This window comes from Sphaerodactylus townsendi, linkage group LG04 (assembly GCF_021028975.2).
Source record: "Sphaerodactylus townsendi isolate TG3544 linkage group LG04, MPM_Stown_v2.3, whole genome shotgun sequence".
Classification (NCBI taxonomy): Eukaryota; Metazoa; Chordata; class Lepidosauria; order Squamata; family Sphaerodactylidae; genus Sphaerodactylus; species Sphaerodactylus townsendi.
The window spans coordinates 72,588,802-72,610,861 of record NC_059428.1 but is presented as its reverse complement, the minus strand read 5'-3'; the positions used below and the strand labels follow the sequence as shown (position 1 = coordinate 72,610,861).

Genomic DNA, 22,060 nt, shown 5'->3' with positions numbered 1-22,060 from the left:
ACCCCCCACCCTGCTTCTGGAGGAGAGGAAACTCCAGGAATTATACTAGGAGCAGCAGTGGTGTAGGAGGTTAAGAGCTTGTGTATCTAATCTGGAGGAACCGGGTTTGATTCCCAGCTCTGCCGCCTGAGCTGTGGAGGCTTATCTGGGGAATTCAGATTAGCCCGTACACTCCCACACACACCAGCTGGGTGACCTTGGGCTAGTCACAGCTTCTCGGAGCTCTCTCAGCCCCACCTACCTCACAGGGTGTTTGTTGTGAGGGGGGAAGGGCAAGGAGATTGTAAGCCCCTTTGAGTCTCCTGCAGGAGAGAAAGGGGGGATATAAATCCAAACTCTTCTTCTTCTTCTAGGGAGGTATTTTGGGCTGTTGTGTGAGTAACGAGTTATGGAAGTCATGGCAGAAGTCCTCACACCCGTAGAAATGCTGTATGGCTCTAACTCATGAGATTCTGGAGAGCTGCTGACAATGAGAACAAATATACCAATAAATCTAAGGCCACTTCACATTCTCAAATCTGATTTGCTGTGTAGTCTGTCAACTGGAATCCATCACAATAGATTTCTGCTGTAACTGATATTCTGGGTCACTGACTCCTTAGATGTCAGAACAGAATCAGGTTGTGTGTAGGAAAATCATTCATGGTTCTCCTGCTCCCCTCTCCTTCTCCCACTTCTGTGCCATTGTATGGCATAGTACAGTCCCAGTGGATGTCGCCTGCAGCTTGTGCCTCCACATAAAGTAAAAATTTAGTTACTCTCAGCTGCTAAATGTTAAGGAAGCTCACAATGCATTAAACTACCAAAGCTACACCATGTTTCTTCAGAACTGATAAACTATTGTCATAGGTATGGAGTCATAGCTTACTGTACCTGGCCTCCATTGGTAGTTGAAAATATTCTTGTTGTCCCTCCACACTGCTTAACGTACCACAGAAACCAGAGAGCAGACACTTCGTGTGGTTCAGAAGTAACATCAACATTCACAAACAGAGTAGCAAACTGCTTGGCAGCACTGCATGCAAGAGCAAATTAAAGGCATGAAGCTGTTTTTCTTAGACCAAAAAATCATTCTTGAAATACATCAAAACATCAGAAAAATTTAAATTGCGCAACACCCCCTGAGCTTCTCTGAATTCATTCTGTGTTCTGAACTGAATAGACCAAATGTCATGTTCCATTTTCCACTACAGTGTACTCAGCGAAAGATAATTCTGGAATAACAAGATTTAACAAAAACTTCCATTAGAACCATGTGTCCTGAGATGTGCCCAGCAAAGTTCTTTTTCAAATTAAATCCTGCATTTAGGAGGCAAATTTCATAGAAGGGGGTGGAATTCTGTAAACAGATAAACATGGAAGGGAACTTGAAAAGGATTAAAATTATGAGAGTAATTAAGAAAACAAGAGGATGTGAACAAAGGGATCAGGGCTAGAACTGACAACAGACAAAAAAGTCCTGTGCCTGTAATAGATACTTAATGTGTAGAAACAGGCACATAAAGCTTTTCATAACATGGAGGTTAATATCACCCAGCAAATAATATCCCACTAAGTAATGTCTTTTTGGAGTTCTTTAACCAGGTTAACAAGCATGTGTCAGGTAGCCCAATCTAAAGGGGGTGTTGTTGTTAGGTCCATGGCAACCAGGCACAGCACCACCATGCTGTCTCCAAAGAGGCATTCAGCAGTACAGCCACCAGGAAAACAAAGGAAAATCTTGCTGGCTATAAAGAGCCCCTTAATGTAAGTTTGATGCAAAATAATTCTGATTTTAATTATACACTGATAAGGTTTGAACTGGCCAAGACTAAGATTGAAAAAGATCTTGGGATTGTAGTGGATAGCTCAATGAAAGTGTTGACCCAATGTGCAGCAGAGTTGAAAAAGGCAAACTCCACATTAGGAACTATTAGGAAAAAGATTGGAGACAAAATGGTCAATATTGTAAAGCCTTATATAAAGCTAAGGCAAAGTCTCATTTGGAAGACTGTACAGGTCTGGTCTCAAAAAGGGCATTGCAGATCCGGAAAAAGATGATTAGAGAGAGGGAACACCTTTCCTATGAGGAAAGGATGGAGAGTCTAGGACTTTTGAATCTAGGAAAGAGATTCAAAGCTTACTGGATGCTTCTCCTCCTGCCTCTTGTACTTCCTCTCTGCCTGTAAGTATTAAAACTTGAAGGTCTCTCTGCTGTTGGAAGGCCTACAGTATGTTACTATTTTTCAAATACTGACCAACTCTGCTAATATTTATAAATCTAATGATTGGCAGCTAAAAACTTCTAGTTCTGCTATTAATTTCCTGCCAAATACTCTGATGTTAGTATTTTATTTGTCACTTAGTAAATCACTTTGATATTGGGGCAGGCTAATTAAGAAAAGGTGCAGGGTTGTACAAAAGGCCATTCAAGAAAAAGATAAACTAAAACAAAAAGGGAACCAATATTCATGCAATTTCAAGCTGTTCTGGGTTTAATCAACCTCTTCTAGTTATTTAAAGCTGAAAGAGCACACAATGCTTAAGGCTGGAGCTGTCCTTTAGGAACTCTGACTTTTGATCTCTTGTCATGCATGTTTATGACAGCTAAGTTATATTTCCAAGTGGTCAAATGTTGAGATAGCAACCCTGCAATGTTATGAATTATTGACTACATATTTTTGGCATTTATGACAAAGTGGCTGTTTATCATCTTCTTGAGCTGTCCTGCAACATGCAAATAAAAAATAACACACACCCCAAGAATTGGCTGAGTGATTTCCCCCTACTATTTGCTAAGTTAAGAAACTGATTAGAAATTGAACACAGCCACATTTCCCTGAAAGACAGCCATGTCTGGAAGCAGCATTTGAACTATTCCCCTAGTCTTTTTAGTAGTTTTCCTGGGGAGGTCAAGGAACGCTTCAATATTGTCATTTTAGCAACCAGCCAGACCAGAATTTAAATATATCAAAAAATAAATAAAGAAGCAGTGTGCATGCAAGCTAGAACTACCACAGTAGTTTCCCATTATGGGCACGCACTGACAAAACCCTTCCTAAGTTCCACCCTGTCTGGGAACTGTCTTGATGAATGGTGTAGGGAGGTATCTCTCCAGATGACGGGGCTTTGGAAGTCCCACTGAAAGCATGGTGTACCCCTATGTTGCTTCAGAATGTCCCCTAAATAAATCAGCTCTCCAGGCAACTGAAAATGTATGGTTTATTTGTCATACTAGAAACTGCATCTCTTGTGACCCTTGGAAGATTTAACTTTCTTCCTTTACAGAAATGTAATTCTTGAAGGGAGGCAGATGGCTCTCTTTTTCATATACTGTTGCCCTTAATGATAGTTAACTTGAAATATGTAAAGTTTATAAGAAATAATCTAATATACACAGTTTTATGATATCATTCTTTTGCTGTGCTTCAGTTTGCCAAACCCAACATTTTGTCTATTATGCCATGCATTTTCAACAACACAGACTAATATTCCAGCATGTTATTTCACACATAGGAATATTTGCTCTATTTGTCTATGACCATTTTTGTACATTGTGGCTCCTAATTCTGACCACAGTTAGTTTGACATTTCACTCAGAGGGTCAAACTAGACATAGTATTTAGCAGCAGTGGATGTTAATTTCCACAAGGGTCCCATTCAGAACAAGATGGTGGCACAAGGGGGAGGGGCTTAAGACTTGCCTCCCATACTGTTTCTCTGAACTGAAACCACCCATTATTTGTGCAATTGAAGGAAAGCTTATGCAACCTTTCAATAGGGCAAACATGGCCCTTCTTCCAGCGGTCACCTCAAGTTTCTCTTGGAGTAATGGAAATGTTTCCTGTGCAAGAAGCTTAGTATCCAGTTTCTCTCAGGTACTATTGGTATCTGTCTTTAAAGCTGTTATATACAAAAAATAGTCCTCACTTTGTCCAGCACACTTTGTTTAGAAACTCCTGCATAGTCATTTTGTCCCATTCTTCTGCATGTGGTGCATTCCAGGGAGCTTCACTTGGAATCTAAGAGAAAAGAAGAGCCATATCTCATAAGAACATTTTTTTAAAAAAACTCTGCTGGGTCAGAGCAGTGGTTCATCTAGTTTCCTACAGTTGTCAATCAGATGCTCAGGAAGGTCCACAAACAGGAACAGTATAATTTTAATTGTGTTTTTATTATGTTAACAGTAAAACTCCACTAAGACATTGTCATCTATTTTACATATCAAGAACCTTGGTTGAGAGTATATGCCTTGTCTTAAGGCAGAAGGTTACACAATCTGCCTGCAGATAAACTTGGGACTCCCAGATCCATCTTTAGTTGCTGCAGAAGCTTTCAAATTAAAAGGTTAACTGTGCAGTCCTAAACAGAGTTGTACTCTTCTTAGTTTGTAAAAGGTAATTAATTTAAAAGGGTTTAACTCTGCTTAGAATTGAAATGTAAATTTATAGTTTTTTAAAAGTATACATTAGACACCTCCCCCCCCCATTAAACAGATTATCTGGGACCTCTTTAAACTTATACATGCTTCAGTTTGGTAAAATATTCTTATCCTAGTTACAGCGTAGATTTTACTTTGAAGTAATTCCGGGGCGGTGGGGGGGGGGGGGCAGGGGGAGATGTGGAATGGTATAGTACAGCCTGATCTCATAGATCTTGGAAACTAAGCAGGATCATTACATGAGTTAGAGACCATCAAAGAAGACTTCAGAGGAAGGCAATGGCAAACCAGCTGTGCTTAATCACTTGCCTTCAAACCCTTGGGGGTCACTGCAAGCCAGTTGCAGCTTAACAAAACTTTACACATGCATGCACGCATGCACGCACGCACGCACGCGCAAGCACACACACACATACACAATTCCCAGGGATTTCAATGAGAATAACTCACAAATTAGTATGCATAGGACTGCATCCCTACAGTGCAATCCTAAACAGTGATACTCTAGTCTAATCCCATGGCTTTCAATTGACTTAGACTGGAGTATTTCTGTGTAGGATTGTGCTGTAAATCTTATAGTAAGAAATGTCCATTACCCAACATCCATACCTCCTTCCCCATTTCATCCATCGTCCTCCACAGGTTATTGTAATCCAAATAAGCAATGGGATTCCACAAAGGAGGAAAAGGTCCTTTAAAAGGATACGATTTGCCCTACAAGATAAAAAAAAGAAAAGAAGATGAAATACTTGAACCAGACTTTTAACTGGCAACTTGGTTTAGGAAGCCATGAAAGGATGTAAATCAAGATTATAAACCTCTTTCAGAACTGATCCTTCAAGAGAATGGAAGCCTTCAACCAGTTTCTAAAATTCCAGTGGAAATCACACAATAAGAATATTAAGTTTCTACAGCGATGCTGAATGCAGAAATGTTGAATTGTTTAAACAATGTGTGACATACATTAATTACATAGGCAATTTATGCATGCAGTGCTTACCTTACAGCTTTTGGTTTGGCAGTGGGTTTTTCCCCATAGTTTTTTGTTTAAAAATGAGTCTTCTGCTGAGCTGATCATCCATTTTACCTGCCCTCACTTCCTTGTTCTATCTGTACAGCCTCGAGCTGGGCAGGTGCCATCTTTGGAGAGCCAGCATGGTGTAGTGTTTAAAAGTGGTGAACTCTAATCTTGAAAACTGGGTTTGATTCCCCACTCCTCCACATAGGTTGTGGACTCTTATCTGAATAGAATTTTTGCTTTCCCGCTCCTACACATGAACCCTGCTGGTTGACCTTGAACTAGCCACAGTTCTCTTAGAACTCCGTTAGCCTGACTGACCTCACAAGGTGTCTGTTGTGGGGAGAGCAAAGGAAGGAGTTTTAAAGCTGCCTTTGGTCTCCTTATAGTAGAAAGGCAGGGCAAAATCCAAACTCTTTTTCTTCTTATGCTGCACTGATAGACAATAGTAGTTTTAGGTAACTAATTTATTATTAACTTATTTCTCCCTTTAGGAATGTATGTCATACTTTTGCAATGAATTGTGAGACATTATGAATTACTGTTCGTAATAAACCCATGGAAGGCATGTCTGAGGCAAGCAGCTAACCAGAAAACCTGTGAGGCTGTTCTGCAAAGCTGCTCTTCTATTATACAAAGCTCCAGACAACGTGAGAACACTATTGGCAATCATTTTTAAAGGACTTTATAATTATGAGAGATAGTGTAATTTAGTAACAATATTGTTGTCAATGTTAAGCATTCTGATGTAAGAATTGCTTGGAGTGAGATACTCCACTGTTACGATACAATAAAATTATTTTTGAGTACAGGATTGAGTTTCATTTAAATGGATATTTGACTTGTTTTGAACATTTGGGAGAGCTAGTGATTTGAGATCTTACATTTGTGGTGCTTTTGTTGATGTATGACGTTTAGAGCCACCCTGGCTGGATTCCCAAATTAATTAGGAGCACTTCAAATTGCAACCCATAATCTTGTACGCAGCAAATATGTTCTGGTGAGTGCTGCTTCTTTGCTCAGGGAGCCAGCTGATCAGACCATAAGCAGCTTAGCTGGTTATGACTGACCAGAGAATAATAGCAGCAATGGCAGGTGTGGGATAAGAAGGGAGCTCTGGTGGTTTCCTTATACCAGCAGATTCTGCCTCCCACAGCCAGTTTTTGAATGGCCTCTTTAGAATAATGAGAGAATCCTTCATGGCATAGTGCTAATGGCTACAATCTACATATTCCAATAAAAAGGATTTAAAGTAGATTAGCCTCCTTGTTTCTATCAATGCAGCTAAATTGCCTTCAATTTTTTGCCTTAATTGGATTGGTTTACTTGTGTATAATACCCAGTTTTAATAAAGCGTTGGCTAAATTGGCAAAGTAATTCAAATGAAGTGCTACATAAGCACGGTAATCTGATTTTCAGTGTTAATAAACTGATCATGACATGAATTGCCTGGTAGGAAAAAATGTGGTCGCTGTTAGCCTCAATTTATTTAGCATCTCACAATAATCTTTGATGAAAGGTAGACAAGATAGTACGGTATTTAAATGTGCAGCCATTGCAGAATATCTCTGAGGACAGTAAATGATACCAAAAGCAACTGGTGGCTACAAATAGCTGGATAGTGCACATGAGAAGCTAATAAAGTCTAAGAAATCAAATTCAAATGGGAAAGCTACACTTTGAACAGTGTAATTCCAAAGCAAAATCATTGCTGTAAGTAATAACCAAAGTGGATCAGCTTGTATTGGAAAAGACAATACTCAACTGGAAAGAATGAGATCACACTAGGGACAGCATGAGATAATAATTTCAATTTTAGTTAAAAAAAGAAAAGAAATCATTTTAAAATGTTTTAGTACTGTCTGGCATCAGAACTGCTCTGGCCATCCTAGTGGGTGGCCATGATATCAGGGCAGAGAATGAAACTCTTTTGATTCCCTTGGAACTCTCAGCAACTTTCAACTCTGTCTATTACGACTGACATCCTTCTGAGTTGTTTCTCCATTTTGGGACTTAGAGGAACTTCATTGCTATAGTTTTTTTCCCTACCTGTCAGGGGGTTCCCAGAAGTTGATGATGAAGGACTGTTGCTCTACCCTTAGAATTTGTCCAAAATAAAAATTAATATTGCCCTGTGCATCCAGCTGATCTTAAATTCCGTAATGGCACATAGAAGGTGATAGGTCTTGAAGTAACATTATTTGGACTGCACTAATGGAGTGCAGGGGAAAAGCCTTTACAACTAATGGTAGCATATGTTAAAGGCCATAACTGCAACCTGTGATTCAAAGTGAAGCAGCAAAAGAGCAGTCTTCTGGTTACTACATACAATTGCCATGTCTGGCCTGGTAGCCAGTGGAAGACTGGAGAGGTGAGGGCATGGCAGAAGGTGACAGTATGAGGTCACTTCCAAGAAGGGGAAACCACAATTTTCTATGTATCACCAAAAACCATAGAATTTTCAGTGATTCCTAGATAGGACTGAAATCACTTCCAGGTTTTCCCCAGAACGAATGTCACTCATTACTGACAACATATTTTTCTCCCACTGGCTCCAGGAATGCTGGTGGGCAACACTCACTGGTGGTCTGAGATCTTCCAGTAGGCATATGGCAATTCTATCACTGGGGCCTAGCATTATCAGTGGCAAACATTCCAACATTCATTGTCCAATGTTCAAAGGCAAGGCTTCAAGCAACTTGGAAATCATCTTACTTGCCAGCACTTCCCTCAATTTACAATGCAATTCTAAGGAGAGTTTAAGCGTATGAGCTTTTAAAAAGTGTGATTGTGGTTAAGATTGCCCTGTAACTCTGGGAATTGTAAGTTTGTGGTCTGGTAAGGACTTGAAAGATATTGCCAGTTAACTTCATACAACCACATTTCCAAAGATTTCTTGATGGGAAGCCATCACAGTTTAAAAAATTCAAAACTGATTTCTAGATGTGATTAATCACTTCTCATATTAGTGACATCCCTTGAGATAACTAGAACTTGCCTCCATATTATGGCTGTTTTATGTGATAAGCCATTTCTGTATATTTACTATAGTCACACAAATTGGTCTATGCCACTTCACAATTGGCCTTTCTAACACTCTGTTGGCTTTATTGGCTTTATTTCTGGCCATTGTTGAAGGGCAATGAAGTTACAATGCAACAGAATGACTTAAGAATAACTTCATTTTTATATATGCTACAGTAATTTCAGCTACAAAAATCATCATATCCAATATTCAAAAGTTGGGAGAAACCCCAAAATAATAATAACATTCTAGATTATTTTAAACAGATGAAAATGAAAAGCTTCAATTTTTTCCCTCTAATTAGGTGGGTCTGTGAAGAAAAGCTCAAAAGAAAAAAATGGAATCAATTTAAAGTTCATATAAACTGTTATGCTCTAAACAGTGCCAAGGGAAACTGCCATTAATACTGGTGAAATAGGTTAGGGACCTGAATAAATCACAATATTTAATTCTTATACATGTATCACCAGCATTATTGCTACAAAGGAACACTACAAAATCTGTTGCCTTTTAAGATAGCAATCACTTATTTTGTAGCTAATTAAATCCAAATGTAACAGCAGTCTCCCATAGTTTATTCATGAACAGGAAGCTAGCAAGTAAACATTTAAATACCCACTGTCACTTCCAGACTAAAATGTGGAACAGACTAAAATGTAAAATAAACAAAACCTAAAAGGAATGTAACCGTTTCATTGACAGGTAAACATATATTTTCCCATAATATGGGTTGTAGCTTTGCTTGAAAATTTTATAGATACAAGAGAGTGATGTGGGGGAGGGAGGGAGGGAGAAGTTACCCTCCATTAAGAAATTCATTTTATATGTAATATCAATTAAGTGGAAAGCATATATGGAGTAAAATACATTTGGCTTTGTAAACCTTCAGATTATCACACACATTACTGAATTTAATGAAGGAAGATTAGATATGTACATTTTGAAGCTATAAAAATACTCTCTTTTCAGGGAAGAAAGGGAATTTTGAAATATACACAACATTCTCCTATCACATCTAAACTTATATCGCCACTTGAATAATATAAAAACCATCATTTACAGTATACTAAGTGGCTCACTGGTGCTGGGATAACAGCTGCTCAGCAACTTGGCCACTGACCTATGGTGTCCCGCAAACTTCTGTCTTGTTCCACATACCTGTAAACATTTACATGAAACTGCATCATCCAGAGTGATGACAGTTCTACCTCTTCCTTCCAGTGGACCTGAGGGAGATTGTGGAAACCTTCAACAAGTGGCTGGAGACCGTTTGAGGATGGATGAAGGCTGAGGCTAGCCTGAATTTTGTAATGGAGTCCAGGAATAGACCAGTGGTGAGGCCAAAAGAGGTTGCAGCATGCCCGGAGAAGAAGAAGTGGAGGTTACAGTGCACCAAGAGACTGAAACAAATCTCTTGCATTTGGAAGAGGAAGTTTTGAGGATTTGAGTCCCCTCAAGAAGTTCTGAATTGATGGAGGATAGAGTTTGCTCAGGTCGTGCTACGGCAGGAAGTTATGCCCACCTGTACACCCTCAGTGGTTCAGATGAAGAGGAGTATGCAGTCCCTATAGAGCTCCTACAGCATCCCCAAGTTGCTGGAGAGTGTTTGGGACTAAGATGGAACCCAGAAGAGGTGACCTGTCAGGAGGTGTTAGTACAGTAAGTTGTAGCCAGGAGCAGGTGGCCGAAGGCAAGGATGAGGATTGGAAGCTCATGCAACCATGGACTTTTTAAAGTCTCAAGCAGTGAAGCAGTCTAAAGATAGATGGGATAGGAAGAAGTTCCTCACTGACTGTTCTGACCAGGACATGCTAACCTTTTTGACACTTTTTGAGACTGCTTGCCAAAGTTATATGCCTAAAAGTGGCTATATTCAAATGGTGTAGTCTCTGGCAGAATTGCTGAGTGAGGCACAGGACTACAAAAAGTTAAAGTGGCTATGTAGCGATTTGGTGTCAGAGCTCCACAAAGCAACATTTAAAGGAGATGATGACAACTTTCAATGTTAGTCTGAACAGCTGATCTGTGGATACAAGCCACCAGTGTGGACACTCCGGAAAATTAACATGATCTGATTGTTAAAGAGCAGTTTTTTCAAGCCACCTCAGAGGATCTGGGGGCTTTGATCCAGACCTGGAATCTCTTTGAAAGAACTTTAATGGACATGGCTGTTTTCAAGGAATAGATTGTGAAGAGAAAGAACAAGGAGTCAGGCAAGCCACTATTCCACAAGTCAGCAAGAAAATGGCATGTTGGTGGCCAGCCATGAGGGAGGGATCCTGGGGCAGGGAGAAGAAAGAAGAGTTTGGATTTATATCCCCCTTTTCTCTCCTGTAAGGAGACTCGAACAGGCTTACAATCTCCTTTCCCTTCCCGCCCCCCCAACAAATACCCTGTGAGGTGGGTGAGGCTCAGAGAGCTCCAAAGAGCTGTAACTCACCCAAGGTCACCCAGCTGGCATGTGTTGGAGTGCACAGGCTAATCTAGTTCCCCAGATAAGCCTCCACAGCTCAAGTGGCAGAACAGGGAATCAAACCCGGTTCTCCAGATTAGAGTGCACCTGCTCTTAACCACTATGTCACTGCTGCCCAGCAGTGGATGCCCGGCTGGAGTCTCTTCCAGTGGCCAAACTAAGGACCTTCCCCACAGGAAGCCTCTAGCACAGGGGTAGGGAACCTGCGGCTCTCCAGATGTTCAGGAACTACAATTCCCATCAGCCCCTACCAGCATGGCCAATTGGCCATGCTGACAGAGGCTGATGGGAATTGTAGTTCCTGAACATCTGGAGAGCCGCAGGTTCCCTACCCCTGCACTAGTTGATGAGGTAGAGTTGTGATTAAGCTCTGTGATCTTATTGAGTTTTCTGAAATCTTTACACAGCCTATATTCAGATAATTTATCTGCCCATCCACAACAGGACCACCCCAGTTGCTATGAGATTCTTTAATAACTCCCCACTTTAGTATTTGCTGGATCTCTTTAGCCACAACTTCTTGCACAGGCCCGATAAGTAGATAAGGACCTGCTTTAACAAGTGGGTGATTGCACCATGGCTGTGGGTGAAATATTACCATCTGAGCTTTCTGTTTCCCAGTTCCCTCTTGGGGTGTTTCTGGGACTGACAGGGACATCTCCAACAAGCCGGACTTTAGCTGCTCCAGGGGCTTTCTGCAGCTACTTTTTACAGTTCTTTTTCACATGACCTGGCTCATGACAATACAAGCAAACAGCACCAGGGATAGAAGCTGCTAGAGCAGGGGTAGGGAACCTGCGGCTCTCCAGATGTTCAGGAACTACAATTCCCATCAGCCTCTGTCAGCATGGCCAATTGGCCATGCTGGTAGGGGCTGATGGGAATTGTAGTTCCTGAACATCTGGAGAGCCGCAGGTTCCCTACCCCCGAACTAGTTGAACAGTCAGCAAGTGTCAAGTACATCTCCATGACTGAATTGCAGTAAGGGGTATTATCAAGGACATTTGATCCCTGACGCTTCAAAGGAGAAGAACTTTGCAAGCCCCTTCGGACATTATCAGTTTGTCACCATGCCATTTGGGCTGAATGGGGCTAGTAAGATTTTCTAAAGTTAAGGATAGAATTTCTGATGGACTTCCTTTTGCTTGTGTTTACCAAGATGATATTTCCAGCTTGTCAGCTGCCTGGGAAAAGCACTTACAGCATCTTTGCACTGTGTTACAAAGGATTCAGGATGCTGGTCTTACAATCAGAGCACAAACATGTCAGTCTGGATGCAATTAAATAACCTATGTGGGCCACAGAGTGGGCAGTGGTAAGATCCGGCCTTCTGAGGCTAAGATATCCAGTGTCTAAGAATGGCCTGTGCCTATCAGCAAGAAGCAAGTTCAAAGCTCTTGGGTATTGAAAATTTCTATTGCAGATTTGTTCAAACTTTCAGTGAACTAACAGCTCCACTCACTGATTTGTGCAAGAAGAAAGCACCCATATAACTGGAATGGACTCTACAGCTGGACAATGGCCACAACACCCCACACCAGACCTCCCCCCCCACCCAGCGCAAGAAGTAGTTCTCTTCCCTGCTGGCAGAAGAGCCTCTTTGCATGAGGGAAAGTTTCTTGCACAAGAGCAAAGTGTCACCATTAACAGAACTGTGTAATTCAATGGAACATGTCTACCACATACCCTGATATGAAAAAGGGGTACCCTTAAGTGCCTGCCCACCGTCTTGTGCCTTGAGGGGACTTTCCCTCAAACAAACTTCAAATGGACCGTACAGTCCTGTATTAGCAGCTTTTCTTTTTTTCCTCTGTCAGAACAGATTTTTAGTAATGTGGAGAGTGTGTTTTACTCTCTACATTTTCCCACCTTCACCATTAAATTAAACAGAAAAAAAGTTTTAGCTGCTTAACCCAGACATTTTTCAGTGAGGAAGAAGCAACTCTGAATTGACAACAAAATAACCTGTTTGCTTTCTGTCAAAAAAAAGTGTGGGGTCCCCATCTTCATATTTATATGTGTGAGTCTGTATGTATTCCATACATAATCTCTTTTTTTTTCATTTCACAGTGGGGGGGGGGGGTCAAAGTCCCTTAACATTACTAATCTGAATAAAATATTCATTTTTAGAACAACCATTTTCCCTATTAAGCATAGCAATTATGTTCTAAAATGCACACTGTCCTCAAAAAGCATTCTGCTAATTTGGTACTACAAAGAAAGGTTCATATTACTTGAATTTTAAAAAGCCCTCCAATTAGTGAATTTAATTAACACTGAAGCACTCAGCAGTAAAGCAGCAAGAGGTTTTACATGATCCATAGTAAAGTTTTCAAAGACACTGGGAGGTGAATCTCTTCTGCTTCACTGCCTTCTTGCAAAACCCTGAGTTCTGTCAGTTTCAAATATAGAAACTCTGCTATACTGATCATGTCACAAGCATGCAAAATCCTATATAATTCTTATTTCATAACAATTGAATGAGATAAATTACCATTCAAGTTATAAACATTAAAAATAGAAATGAGGCTTTGACATGGTGAATAACATCCTCACATCTGAAATGAAGTCTGAATCTGTCAGTTCTTTGAAAAGCAGCATTTAGCAGAGAACATTTAATGCTAATTATCTCTGACTGCTGAAAGTTGTTGCCAAACCAACCCATGGTGGCCAAGGGGACCCGGTTTGGAGGACAGTGGCACCTCTACTCATCTCAGCCAACCCTTGGGGTGCCTAGCAATCCAGCGCTAAAATAGTGAGCCAATTCTTTGCATTGGCTTATTTTTCCACAAGGAAAAAGAACTATGTCCGGACTAGTGTCCCTCCCAATCAGCCTTGCATAGTGTCTCTCGCACACTCTTCTTGACAGTGTTGGACAGGAGATTAGCCCTGAACATTATATTTGATAAAGAACCACTACTTAAAATCAAAATGGTTCTTTTTCTTTCTTTAGGACCAACTGGTCAGTGGCTAGATGCAGGCAAAAGACATGACAGAGAGTATATCTCACAGGCCTTTAAGGAATAACTAGCTAGATAAGATGGGCTGCGTGAATAAATACAGAAATGGAGATATCAAAGGTTAAAAGAGAGATGGATCTGATCAGATAACTGAAGATGTATTTTTCTATATTTTAATGAACACTGAAATGATAGTGAAATATATGGAAAAATATATATAACATGTATTCTACTAGAATCACATATTATGTCATAATCATTTTTAACCTTTTAAAGAGAATAAGTTGTATGTGAAATCTTTTCACCCTGAAGATATATCTCCATGGGAATGCCCTACCCTTAGAAATTTTGGGAATTGTTTATCTTGATTGAAACCAGAAATATAGAGTTCAGTTTATTGCCCCCTTTGCCCATGGGGCAGGACATACAGCTTTTGTGTAAGGAAAATCAGACAAGCCAATTTGATTTTAAAGAAGAAAGCATATGTGGGAGAAATATGATCATACGGGGTATGTATGCATACGGGTATGATTATGAATTATGACGTATGTATTCTTTGCACCTATAAAAGATGAAGGTCTTTGTTTGGTTGGGTGTGATTCTCTTTTAGAGAAACCACCCTGTACGCTACACAGTAAAAATATCTCTTTTCTCTTAAAGTCTGATTTTTGGTACTCTTTTTCTCTACCAGTCTTCCTAAAACGTAACTGAGCAGGGCTAGATAGTGGTTCTAGTCCAACAACAGGATTAAGTGAACACAATACCCCTTGCCTTGGAAAGAGTTCCCATCACTAGCTCAGGACCATACACCCCTGTGAAGACAATAGATGTGTTAATGTTCCTGTCTGCCCAGCGTTGGAGCAGATATGTAGATTGGAAAATAGACTCATTTTGAACCTAGCTCTCAGAATTCTTTGCTTCTGTCAACATATCTAAAACTCCAGTTCACTGTTCATTACAAAAGATTTTTTACTTTAATAGCTTGGCTTGTGGCAAGAATTACATAATACAATCTACACCGAATTGTGTTTGTGGTAGTGAAGCTTCTGATATCAACTGGCTAAATGTTTATCAACTGGCTAAATGTTTATATACATTCCAGTTGCCCAGAGAAAATTGCTGCAGTATTTTCTGTTCTTCTCTGTGAAAAACATGAAAGCAAAGTGCATTCAGCATGCAATCTCCTTTCTTGGACAAGAAAACAAGACGGAGTCTGTGTATTCTAGCAAATGATCTCTGAACCATACTAAATAGTTCAGTGATACAAGTGTCCCTGGGGACATTACTGAGCAGTTCTAGCCAGGCATACCTCTAAGAGTATACCTCACTGATTTTCTTCAAGATGTATTTACAGCTGAGTAACCCCGAGGGAACTATACTATTACGTACTAATAAAGCAAAAATTAATTTAAAAGGAATATAAAAGTCCTATAAAAATAATTTAATACAGTTTAATACAATATGTCATATGGGAGATAACAACATGAAGAAAGTCTGAACTTTTTTTGTTAGTCTTTCGCAGAAGTAAGGATCAAGATTATCTAAGATTAAAGGAATCCTAAGAACATCAGTTAAATGATTGTATAGAAGTGAAGCAATGATGGGTTGGGTCATTCTGATCTTGGCAAATCTTGCACAATGAAACAGAGTGTGCTCCAGTGTCTCTACTTGGCCTGAGTTGCATGGGCATAGCCTCTTTTATTTATGCGTTGGTATCTGCCTTTAAGGAGCATAGAGGGCATTAAATTGAAATGGGCCAAGGATATTGCTCTTCTGTGCCTTGGATTGGTAAGCCAGAAAAGGTAGTTGGCTGTATGTCCTTGTTCAAAAGGGATAAGCAAATTTAGAGAGCATGTTTTCCTCGCTTCAGCTATCATGTTGCAGTACTCATGTTCCAGCAGCCTGATTTTCAGGCAATTATAGGCCTCCAGTAGAGTGGAAGAGTAAAGTGACTCTAGCGGGAGGCCGATAGAGCTAATTTTTTCTTCCACCTGGGAACTACCATCTGGGAACTACCGAATCGGAGAGCATCGAGTGGATTAAGCTAGAATGATCTTGTGAAAAATGGATGTGCAGCCAATATTTGATGGTTCTCAGCCAAGCCATTGTGATATGGGATATTTGCCCAAGTTCTAAGCATAGGGCTGCGTATGGGGCACAGTTGGGTAGTCCCATGATTTTGTAAAAAAAACGGGATTGAGATCTATTTAAGATTTTGTTCGCCGCTTCAATCCAGATAGGTGCTCCATAAAGGAGCTTGGTTCCTCATTTGGCATTGAAAACTTTCAACGCTGATGGTATATATTGATGGCCCGATTTGTGGGAAAAGCGCAGAATTGCTGAAGCGCTGTTATTGGCTGCATCAAGTGCTAGTTTCCTGTGTACTGCCCAATTAAGACTGCTCATAAGAGTAATGCCCAGATATTTAAACTGTTTGACTTGCTCTATAGGTTTCTTGTTGATAGTCCATACCTGTCTAGAGAATCGTCTGGCGAATACCAATATTTTAGATTTCTCATAGTTGATTTCCAGTTCATTTGACTTACAGTATTCCGCACAGCGATTCAGAAGGCGGGTGAGGCCAACCTTTGTGCATGAGAGAAGAGCAGTGTCATCCGCATAAAGCAGGGCAGGGACATGTTTAGAGCACAGTTTCGGTGCGTGTCCGTTGACCTTTGAAAGAATAGGCACTAAATCGCTGAGAAAGATGTTAAACAAAATAGGGGCCAGTATGCAGCCTTGTTTGACTCCCCTAGTAGTAGGGATGCTAGATGTAAGGGGCCCATTCGGGGCAACTCTGATTTTACAGCTAGTGCCAGTGTACAATTGTTTTATTAAAAACAATAATCTAGGGTCAATGTTCAGGACAGAGAGTTTACTCCAGAGTAGTTCTCTTGAAACTGAGTCAAATGCTCCTTTTAAATCTAAAAAAGCAACAAAAAGTTTATGGTTGGCATGAATTGTATATTTATTGGCTAGGTGTGATAAAACAGATAAATGATCAAGTGTTGATTTATTTTTGTTAACATAAGTGAATAGTGAGGCCAAAAGCGTTGCCCACCATTCTGGAGAAGATGTAAATATTTCAGGTATTATTTGGTCGGGGCCAGGGGCTTTGCCTCTTTTTAAACCATTAATTAAATTGATCACTTCCTGAGGTTTAACCGCAGGCCATTCAGGTAGCTCAGCTGAAGCTGGGGCAAGAACAGGGTTCATAGTAGTACCCACATTGAAAAGGTTGGAAAAATATCTGTGCCAGTGAGCCAGAGAGATATGTGAGGCATGCGTGCCATAGGTTGAGGTACTTCTATTTACTAACTGCCAGAATTGTTGGATGTTATTAGTTATAGTGGCCTGGTATAATTGATTCCATTGATATTCAATGTAGTTCATGTGTTTCAGTTGAACTACAAGTTGGAACTTTCTTTTTAATTGAGTGATGTTGCTGAGTAGCTCCTCATCCCCCGTGCTGCGGTATCTTCTATAAAGTGTACGAATTATATTATTATGTTCGATGCAATAATGGTCAAACCATGTTGTATTGTGTTTGGAGGCCTTGGGTTTGGACAAGGAAATTGATTGTAAATTTTGCACTAAAACAGTAATTAGTTGTTCAAATTGACCTATCCCCAGTTCTGGGGAAGCAGCCTTTGTTATATCCTCTTTTAATTTGGTTATCATAGGAGAGCCAAGCAGAGCCTCTGAGGCGGCTGCTACCTGTGGTGACCATGTTAACTTATAGTGCTTGGGTGTCAAAGAAGGGTCCTCACCAGCCCCAACCTTATTTGAAAAGGTTAGAGTTAGTGGTAGATGATCACTGAGTAATAGGTCCCCAATACTAAAAGAAGTACCGAACTGATATAAATAGGGTGACATTAAAATATAATCAATCACACTCAAACCCATGGAATTAACCAGGGTAAAGCTATCTGCGTTTCTATGGTGTTTAAGCCCATTCAACCATAGTTTATTAAATTTTATGGCAAATTTTATTAGCTGGATTCCAGCGGAGTTCACATGTGGATCTTTAGAAGTCCGGTGGGCAGGACATAGGAGAAGCTGTGCAGAGTCATCCTCAAGGTTGAGCTGGGCCAAAGTTGTGGATAGTTCCGCACCAACCCTGGCATTAAAGTCTCCCGTCAATATTATCTCCGTAAGCGGGTGATTATTTTCCAAGTTCTCAATAAATGATGATAAACTGCTCCAAGTATTGGATAAGGAGACTCGTGATAGACTGGGAGAGCCTTTTACAGGAGACTCGTGATAGACCAGTTAGTCTTTTACAGGATTCATCAAAAGTATTCCGCTCTGAAAGTGGTTATTGTATAATTCGGACTTGAAGGTGGGATATAAGATTAAACTTCAATAGGTTATTGCTATAATGAATACTGTCATGATTCATGAAATTATTGTGATAAGGTTGGATTGTTTGATCCAGTAGAGTTCCCTCCTTTTTGCATAGATCAGGGTCCCAGATATTCATGGAATACGATTCCCATTAGCCCCTGCCAAGGACTGATGGGAATTGTAGTCCATGAACACCTGGGGGGTCAGAGTTGGACACCTCTGGCATAGATCAACTGAAAAAAATGACCATTAACAGTCCTCCTTCTACATTTTTCATTCTTTTACTAATCATGTAATACCCATACTACTGACACCTCCCGCTGTGGGGTCATTTATATATCTAATATGCTCTGAGAGTTTGAACTTAGAAGAATAAATAACAGATAACCTTTAATGGCATAGTACAAAGACCCAAAACAAGATACAAAAAATTAAAAGACAACATACAAAGCAAAATTAATTTTTGAACTTAGAAGAAAACTCTGAGTTTTTTTAATAAGATAAATATAAACAAAGCATTTTAAGTTCTCCTCAAATTCCTGTGTCAGAATATCATTATTTATTTATCATTATAGAGTTCCTTTATTTCTCACCATTCCTTCCATGCCATATCAACTCAGATGCTGTATTTTAGCACCATGTTTCTTGGGAAGGAGTAAAATGTATTTTAAGACCAGATAAAACTGAAGTATAAAAAATAATAATTCAGGAAATCTTTTAAAATTATTTCATGGGACAGTGTACAAATCAGTTTAGATATTAAAGAATCATGGAAGAACTTTCTCATCGTTTGAGACATATGGATGCTGTTTGTTTTTATAAGGGACTCTTCCACAGGAATCGCTGTACTGCAAGATAACATCTAAAGCCCTTGGTCACATAGCAGAAGCCTTCATTATGGCTCATCCCCATGGTGGTAGTGCCCTGGGTTGATGGAAGCAGCAAGGCCGATACAGGGATAAGTCAGACGGGAGTCTTCTTTGACAGAAGGCTACGATTTCTGAAATTACATATGCAGCACAGGGATGAGTTCAAAGTAGTGGCTGCTAAACTGAGGCAGTACTTTAAGAAGAGCCCCAGAATCAATATAGCGAAAAATTGTTTGTCTTTTCATTCAAGAGACTCACAGAAGGTCAATGATAGCTATTCTGATTATCTGTTACAAGGCACCACTTAGTGCAGTCAGATATTAATCAACATTGTATACCTCCAACGTTGTTTCATAATTTTTTAAATCTCAAGTGAACCTAACTATTTAATAATACCAACATTTCTAAGACAAATACGAAGGATGCATAAGCAGCTGCCCTAGTCTCATAAAACCATTTTGGAACCAGATCTGATCTTACCTTAACATGGTGAATAAGATGTTCTACTTCATTGACTTTGTATGTCTCAAGTCCAAACTCCTTAGAGAGCCGCAAGACACGATTTTGTGTTGGTCCCACATACGCTCCGCCCAAGTCTACATACTTGACTTGTTTATTCTGGTTGAAAAGTTGGGGGGGAAACCAGAAACTCTTCATAAATAAATATTGAATAAAAGCCAAAAGTATAAATTTCTGCAGGAAACCCCCAAATTTGTGATGTGGAGTGAATACATAAGATGGATGCTCCTAAAACAGTGCAGAAATAGCACAAGAGGAAAAGCAGTTCCCATGGCAGAGATGTTAGTATAAAGTCATATTGTGTGCTGCCAGTCAACAAGTACTTGAATTAATATTTTATCTGCTTGGATTCATAATTTTTGCAACAACATAATGCCACTTACTCTTACAGTGAATGTCCTGCCTCCAACTCTGTCACGGGCTTCTAATACAACAATATTCAATCCTGAGTCAAACAGTAATTTGGCTGCTGACAGGCCTAAAGAACAAATGAAAAGCAACATTACACTTTCCCCACAATCAAAGACGTTTCACAGACCCATGGAAGACTCAACTGAAAGTGGAACCAATCAAAAATTTCAAATGTTGAAATACCTGAATGTTGACATTCAAAAGGATTCTAAGGGGAAATTATGAACAGCCAGCATTAAAAACGCCATTGTGCTATCTGGATAGATTCAACCAACCATTTATCATATATGTTAACTGCAAACATTTCCATGATGCCTTCTGTGCCACAATTCTTATCCATTTTAGAGTTGTCTCATGGAAACAATATCTAATAATGGGGCTTTTTTCCGAAACACCAATTTTATTACAAAAATTTTATACAGAAAATTCTACAATAACCTGAAAACCTCTCTTAGCCTCTGGTTTGCGATTATAAATGGAATTTATAACTCATAACACACTTTTCACATTAAAAATTCTATGATGTATGTTACTGCATATTATCTTAATTTCTTCTTTCCTATGATATAGTACTGGCCACAAGATAACTAAACTATATATGCCACAAGATAACCAAATCATATTTCTCCCTTTGCAAAAGCTCAGCTTCTGAGTAACTGAAGAACCATTTTGCAAGAACAGAGGATTCTTTAAAAAAAAAAAAGGACACTTGTCCTATGCTCTAAATTTTGCAGCAGGTAAGGTACAAATTACACAAAATTACAACTAAAAAAAACCAGAGTGGGACAAATTTAACCTTAATTTAAGAGGCATCTTAGGTAACTCTCTCAAATTTTCTTCACACAGTCTTGCATCCACACTTGTAAATAATGCAATTTCAGTTCTCCTGATTCAGGTACGTAACCCTATAGGCTACAGCTTCGAGGCAATCCAGAAAGTCAAGAGCCTATTTTCCCATCCACCTAAGGAACACTGTGTTTTCTCTATGCTGTTATTAGGGAAATGTGGCTGTCCTGCAGTAGTGAAATTAAGAGAGGTAGAGCCTGCAATAATGAAATAATCCAGAACAAAATGGGGGGGGGGGGATAAGCTTTTTCATTATAAGCTGTTTAGATGGAGGATTTTTTTCATTTGTTTGTTTTCCAACATATTACAAAAATGATGCAGCACCCCATTTTTAATTACTGTAATGAATAACAAAAGAAATGCATAAATCTAAAATGTAGATGACGGTACCTAAGTGGTCAGTTTATACTGTTTAATTATTGAATCATCTTCTCCAATGGAGATCTCCTACCAGTGTTTCCTATTCCTTCAAGCACATCGAAGTGGGGAACTGTTTTTCAGAAAAGGTATGTGTTGCATAATTGTCACAGCCAGTAACAGTCCAATCTCCATCTAGCAGGCACGTGGTCACCTATTCTACCTCCAGGGGCTGCCATCAAAATTAACAAGCCAGCACAAAGAACAGTTAAAGCTATATGGAATAGTATTTAGGATTGCTGGGAAGGCAAGCAAGAATAGCCACAACATATACCATACTCATGTTTTGATTTCTCAAGTACGGTTACTACAAATGTTGAATTGAGGTGACATCTGAACTGAGACACAGAGAGTCTGACAATTCAGAAATGTTAAATATGATTTCACAAAAAATCAACTGAACAATAGAAATAACAAACATTCATCAAATACAGATTTTTATTTGTACAGAGGGTATTATTTGTACAGAAGGTAGCGCTTACATAGAGGGTAAGCAAGGCAAACACAGCAAGCCTTCCTAAGTAACTATGGCAACCTGCTATCAAAGAGCATCCCCTTGAAGATAGTGTAACTGTGAGGAGACTTCCAAGGGCTTCACAAGGCAAATTTAATCTGCAGAAACTGTTCAGTAAGGGATAAACAATGTGTTTTCAAATTATTGCATCAAATTATTGCCTTGACTTAGAGTCCCCAGGTCTGTCATGCTCAAAGGCCCTTCATGGGACCTCTGATGAGGCTGTCCTAGGTCCCTTCTC

At 39.7% G+C, this 22,060-nt stretch overlaps 1 protein-coding gene across 1 annotated transcript in view; it reads right to left on the bottom strand.

The window, feature by feature from the left end:
* The window catches only part of LOC125430858 (amine oxidase [flavin-containing] B-like), a 58,041-nt gene that overhangs the window by 21,092 nt on the left and 14,889 nt on the right, over nucleotides 1–22,060 (bottom strand). Inside the window, exons 2-6 of the mRNA XM_048493157.1 lie at nucleotides 20,015–20,109; nucleotides 19,593–19,730; nucleotides 5,030–5,134; nucleotides 3,910–4,001; nucleotides 874–1,015 (exon numbers count right to left, since the gene is read on the bottom strand). Coding sequence (XP_048349114.1) covers nucleotides 874–1,015; nucleotides 3,910–4,001; nucleotides 5,030–5,134; nucleotides 19,593–19,730; nucleotides 20,015–20,109 — 572 coding nt within the window. The remainder of the gene's footprint in view (nucleotides 1–873; nucleotides 1,016–3,909; nucleotides 4,002–5,029; nucleotides 5,135–19,592; nucleotides 19,731–20,014; nucleotides 20,110–22,060) is intronic.